Consider the following 6,588-nt stretch of genomic DNA (forward strand, 5'->3'; position numbering starts at 1 on the left):
GATATCTCCAACAATTCCTTCATTTTGTCCTGATATGTGGGTTTGAACAAAACAAAAAAAAGTTAGAAATCATATTGTTAAAATAACCCCATCATATATATATATATATATATATAGGATGGGACATGGGATTTCAAAAAAGTTACACAAGTGGTAGTATTGTTTCTATATACAATATTGTTTCTTGAATTCCTATTTCGTTACCCCCATCTACAAGGGAGAAATTACTCACCATTTTTGCTTTCACTACAGGGTTAACTGCAGTTCCATCTTTACGAGTATGTAGTACTTGATATAATACTGCACGCTCTACAGGTTGTCCATCCGTTTTTGCCTACATTATGAACAACATATTTATGTAATGATTATACAAAGTTCCACATAAACTTTAGGAGAAATCCAAATCATTTAAAAAGGGTTATAATACTTATTACCTTTTTTGCAGCATGCACAGCATAGCTACAAGAGCCAGCAGTATGTAACTCATCCTGTTTAGAGCGACGGTCCTTATTCTTCTCTGATTGTATCTACATTCAACAAAATTACATGTTTATATACAGTATTCTTTAAGGATCTAAAGCTACCTTTAGCTAAAGTCAAATCTATAAAATATCATTTGGTATCTATTGGCAACACCTATAAAAGAATGAGAGGAACTACATGATGATAAAGAGTAACAATTTGATAATTAAAGCTTCACTTGCAGCAATATAATGGACATCAAAATATTAAACACCACACAGTTGCCTTTGTTTTTGAACCTTGATACAAACTAGCATTTACCACCTCCAAAACTTCTACCAAATTAAACAAATATGAAATATGAAACATAACTTCTCATATATACCAGTTTCACAACAAATCCACATAAAATTAACAAATCCTATCTAAAAGCAATTCAATATGTATTCTTTTAATTTTTCAATAATCATTCTCCTTTTGGTATGATCCATGATGGAAAAGAGAGATAAAACAAACATACCACTGCATCATCAGTATACCAATGATCGACAAGTATCTCCCAATCTTCTGGTATGCATCCCTTGGGTGGGTTGTTCTTTACCCGTGTTTTGTTTCTTGAATGAGGTATATAATGTCGTTTCTTCATCCTAGACTTATAATCCCTCCAAGCCTTCCCAATTTTTTGCAAAGTAAATGCCTTCAGAGCCTCATATGCAATAGGATTAACAGGAACACTGTATTTACGCTACAATCAAATAGTTGAGTTATCAAATTACAAATGTGTTCATGCTAAATTAATTATATAAAACTTAATACAAAATATGATAATTACAAGTTCAGTGACTTCTTTAATACCTCTACAACACGCCAACACTCTTCTTTAAATTCTTCTGGCATGTTCTTCCAATGAAGATATCTAATCGGGCACATGTGTGGTTTCCGCGCAATTGTACCCAAGAAACCAGTGAAAGTCCTTGCCCCATCATCAACCGGCTGATGCAAACTATTTAGTGACAACTCAATTTCTTCGTCATCAGGAAGATCCCAAACATCCAAGTACTTGCTTGCCCCGCAAGTGACACGTACAGCTGGTTGCACATCTAAATTTTGAAGGAGACAATATCAACCAATGTCAAATAACAAAGCATGAAAATCATCTAATAGGATGAGTCTAAATATTCTATTAAACAAGTGGTCATTACTTTTCTTATGACCAATTAAAAACTTTGGTTAAATTAAAAAATTGAACCATGCAAAAGTCCATTTGTTTCATGAAATTTAATATAAGGGTTCACAACTTACATGCCCATACCTTGTGTATAAATGGTAAACTATTAAGTAAAAAGCTCATACCTTGTGTAGAAGCTTCATGCGTTTCTTGGTCCCTCACTTCATCCGCATCTTGTGAAGAAGCTCTTTCCAATGTTAAACTCTTAGAATGCGTGCGTAGATTTGTCTTTCGCCTTCCCATTTCAAGTGTCGAAGTCTGAAATAAACAAGTATATAACTTATGTCAACTAATAGTACAAGTAAAACTTCAAATAGAGCAAATCTATATAAAACTACTCTTAAACAACACAAATACAATATTTTCAATGAGAGCCACAAATATCACTATTATTTCAGCAGCATAAAGTATAGTATACATGTTAGAAGACATTAATAGGTATCCAATTGACCATAATATCTTATACCCATCAAATTGCTAACACAAGACCACAAATTTCAGCTTTTAACAATCACATTAGAGAACAAAGAAGGGAAACTAAAGCAAACAATTACACCATCAAAATTTCCAAAATAAGATAAGGTTTCATAGACTTATACCCAATAGTATTAACTAGAGTCATCACCACTAGACTCATCATCACTAGACCCATCATCATTGGACCCATCATCATTGGACTCATAAATATCATCACTAAGCTCTTCATCATCGATAAAGTCTTCTTCAAGCAATTCATCCTCACTAATCAACGGTGTATCATAAATGGTTCCTTCTTCATCAACTCGAGCCCAAGCATGGTTGTCATTTGCATCATCACATGCATCATCAGTAGTTACATTATAAGGGACATTCTCCATGTATGTATCCACTTCTTCATCATCATCTATAACTTTAATACCAACATCAAACACCTCCCTAGGTTTTGTTTGGACCACCACCATCCAATCTTTATGTCTCACATCCTCCACGTAAAACACTTGCAAAGCTTGAGATGCTAATACATAAGGTTCGTCAATCAATCGATCGCCCTTGTGTATCAATCTTGAAAAATTGACAAGAGGAAAGCCAAAGTCATCTTTTTTGCATCCTCTCCCACTAATAACGTCAGCCCATTGACATTTAAATAATACATATCGATACTTGTCAGAGTAGTTCAACTCAATAATATCAATTAGTACACCATAATAAGTAGCACCACCTTCTGTAACAACACAAACTCCACTATTTTGAGTTTTCCTAGTTGTCTCAAAATCTTTAGTGCGAAACTTCAAACCATTTATGACATAACGTTTGAACCGTTTTACTTCATTATCTGGATATCGAGCAAACCATCTAACTTTATCAGAGAGTTCCTTTCTCTTAGAGGCATCCATTGACATCACCTATTATTGAGGAAGACTTTTATTATAAGTATGATATTTAACGTGTTACAACCAAAAATACAACAATATATATATATATATATATATATGCTTTACTTACATATTCCCTAAACCAAGGGCAGAATTCCTCTATGTGCTGCTTTTGAATAACATCATCAGTCACATGAAAAGGAAAACCGGCCTTGATCTCCGCTATGTGTACACTGTGTAGACAAACGTGTTAGTGTTAATGTAGAGTATTGTATTAGAATGCCGTTAAAGGATACGTACGGACATATCACTTACTCGCGAAATGGAGTGATTTCTTCACAATTAAATAGCACATAACGATGTGCTTGTATCCATGAAGTTGAATCTAGTGTAATGCTCACCACTGCACCCGTGGATTCCTCAACATTCCTTACAGGCCGATTGAATGCAGTTTCAACAGATTTAAAATAGCGTGAGCAGAATGTTAAGCATTCCTCTGCTATATACCCTTCTGCAATGGAGCCTTCTGGATAAGTTTTATTATGCACATAAGACTTAAGTCTTGACAAGTACCTATTGGAAAACCCAAGATCAACAGCGGGAAATTGGTAAGTTAAACAAAACCAAATAGACAGTTAATATATTTGTTACCTCTCTATGGGATACATCCAACGGTAATGAACTGGGCCAGCAACTTTGGCTTCGCTTGCCAAATGCATGACTAGATGTACCATCACTGTAAAGAAAGAGGGAGGGAATATCCTTTCCAACTCACACAATGTCACTGCAATCCTCTTCTCAAGAGCCTCAAGTTCCTCCACATTTAGTACTTTGGAACATATCTCCCTAAAGAAACAAGATAAGTCAATTAAACTCCTACTCACTTCAGGGGGCAAAGATCCACGTATTGCTATTGGAAAAAGCTGTTGCATTAAGATGTGATTATCATGGCTCTTCATCCCACTAATCTTGCGTTCTTTCAGCTTAACGCAACGTGAGATGTTTGAAGAATATCCATCTGGCACTCTTACATCTTTCAAAACTTGCAAAAAACCATCCTTCTCACTGGCATTCATATGGTAGCAAGCATGTGGCATACGTGTCTGATCATTCCCAACCTTTTCCAAGTGAAGTCCACTTCTTATACCCATATCCTTTAAGTCTTGGCGTGCCTTCAAATTATCCTTTGTCTTGCCATCCAAATTCAACAATGTGCCAATTATATTATCCACTACATTCTTTTCAATGTGCATCACGTCAAGATTGTGACGCAACATATGGTCCTCCCAATAAGGCAAGGTGAAAAATATACTTCTCTTCTTCCACACAGTTAAGGCATCCTCCCCTCTTTTTCTTTTATTGGTCAAATTAACTTTTTTCTTCCCAAACACATGTTCGGCTACAGCATCTGTTTGTAACATGATTTCCTCTCCAAGTACTGTAATAGGAGCTGGTCTCATATCATCATGTCCATCAAATGATTTTTTTTGCTTACGAAACTTATGATCTCTATCCAAGAATCGCCTGTGTCCAATGTAACTAAATTTTCTTCCATATCTTAACCAACGAGACTGACTATCATAGTTACAAGAGGGACATGCAAGTCTCCCTTTGGTACTCCAACCCGAGATATCACCATATGCAGGAAAATCATTTATGGTCCACAATAATGCAGCATGCATTTGGAATGATTTTTTGGAAGACACATCAAACGTTTCTACTCCAACATCCCATAACTCCTTTAGTTCTTCTACTAGGGGTTGTAAGTACACATCTATATCGTTCCCGGGTGAGGTTGGACCGGGAATCAATAAGGATAGCATGAAATAAGACCTTTTCATGCACATCCATGGAGGGAGATTGTACGGGATCAAAATGACAGGCCATGTACTATGAGTAGTACTCATATTTCCATACGGATTGAATCCATCAGCTGCTAATCCAAGCCTTACATTACGAGGCTCGGATGAGAACTCTATGTACTTAGAGTCAAATGATTTCCAAGTTTCAGAATCAGCAGGATGCCTCATTAACCCATCATTCACACGACCATTGGCATGCCACTTCATATGATTGGCTGTTTCAGGAGACATAAATAGTCGCTTCAATCTTGGCTTTAAGGGGAACCATCGTAGGATCTTTGCAGCTTTCTTTTTTTTTCTCTTGGAGGAAGCATTAGTACTTTGTTGACCTTTAGACTCATTACTTTCCCATCTTGAAAGGTTATAGTTTGGACAAGCTTCAAGGTTCGCATTGTCCTTCCAATATAAAATACAATCTTTAGGACAAGCATGAATCTTCTCATAGCTCAAGCCCAGATCCTTAATAATCTTCTTAGCCTCATAACAATCTTTTGGCAACTTAGCATTTGAAGGAAGAAAATCAAGCAAAAATTGCAGCAACATGGTAAATGATTTGTTGGTCCAACCATTAAGACACTTCATGTGGTACAAATGCACAATAGCTGACAATTTGCTAAAATGCTTACAACCTTCATAACAAGGTTGATTAGCATCTTCAAGCAATTTCATAAACTGAAGTGCATCTTCATTAGGACCTTCTACAGGACCTTCCGTGGGTTGGTGCACACTAGGGACTTCTTCCGTTGGCCCAGATGCCATATCTTGTATGGGGAACATGTCATGCAACATGTCACGAAGATCGGCATACTCTATCGGGTTTTCTTGGACATGACTATTAGGAGTTTCAGTAGAAGTCTTTGCAAACGATGATTCCCCATTAAAAATCCAAGGGTTATAACCTCTACAAATCCCGTGTGACACTAAGTGAATGTGTACAACATCTATAGGCAACAAATCTGTATGCACGCATTTTTTACACGGACATGAAATCGTTCCATCCGGGTTTGCATGGTTAGATGCAAAATTCAGAAACTGTTGGACTCCATCTAAATATTCTCGCGACCTTCTATTGGTAAGTTTCATCCAACTCTTATCCATTGCTATAACGTGGTTTACAAGAAATACCTATAATGCGATTTCATGAAAACACAAACCAAGAGTTAACACACATTCCATTTACACAATTTCATCTTAATTTAAGAAACAAATCATCTTTAATCATTCACTTTTACCTATGTTTCTAATCAAACAATGAATTTAAATGCATAGAGAAGTTATCAATACATTTGCTAACTATAACATCATTACTAGCAATATTCTTTAGGAATGGACATCTCTTTAAATATGCAATTCCATTTTAGCGTTCCACATGTGTGAAAAAGATAGAGAGAAGCCCTTAAAATGAATTAATCAAATAAGAACAACTTAACAACAATCATCCAATATTACACAAAACAGTCAGCACTCCCAATATCAACTAAAACCACCTTATTACTCCATGCAAGCCACCTGCTTGCCCCAATTCAACAACCCACCACAAACAGAGAGAGAGAGAGAGAGAGAGAGAGAGAGAGAGAGAGAGAGAGAGAGTACCTTATGTCTTTCACCAACTTCACTTGCTTTGATCACACGAACTTATAGTGCCTCTTCTTTTTGCAATCTGCCAACAAGAAAAGAATACATA

General features: G+C 36.2%; 1 protein-coding gene across 1 annotated transcript; it reads right to left on the bottom strand.

Moving 5' to 3' along the window:
- Positions 1-1,835: 1,835 nt before the first annotated feature.
- On the bottom strand, positions 1,836-6,002 carry LOC142629019 (uncharacterized). Its single transcript, XM_075803021.1, has 5 exons — positions 3,694-6,002; positions 3,358-3,615; positions 3,173-3,275; positions 2,290-3,072; positions 1,836-1,948 (listed from the first exon to the last, which is right to left on the bottom strand). Exons 1-4 carry the CDS (start codon positions 6,000-6,002, stop codon positions 2,299-2,301), a joined length of 3,444 nt encoding a protein of 1,147 aa, XP_075659136.1. The 3' UTR covers positions 1,836-1,948; positions 2,290-2,298.
- Positions 6,003-6,588: the final 586 nt, after the last annotated feature.

Source organism: Castanea sativa, chromosome 3 (genome assembly GCF_040712315.1).
Source record: "Castanea sativa cultivar Marrone di Chiusa Pesio chromosome 3, ASM4071231v1".
Classification (NCBI taxonomy): Eukaryota; Viridiplantae; Streptophyta; class Magnoliopsida; order Fagales; family Fagaceae; genus Castanea; species Castanea sativa.

Bases quoted from the DNA above. Each gene is read 5' to 3' on its own strand.
- LOC142629019 (XM_075803021.1), bottom strand. From the start codon at position 6,002: ATGGATAAGAGTTGGATGAAACTTACCAATAGAAGGTCGCGAGAATAT. The intron at 3,616-3,693 runs GTAACAAATATA...GTTTTCCAATAG, and splicing joins TGGATGTATCCCATAGAGAG to GTACTTGTCAAGACTTAAGT. The intron at 3,276-3,357 runs GTAAGTGATATG...TTGTCTACACAG, and splicing joins GAAATCACTCCATTTCGCGA to TGTACACATAGCGGAGATCA.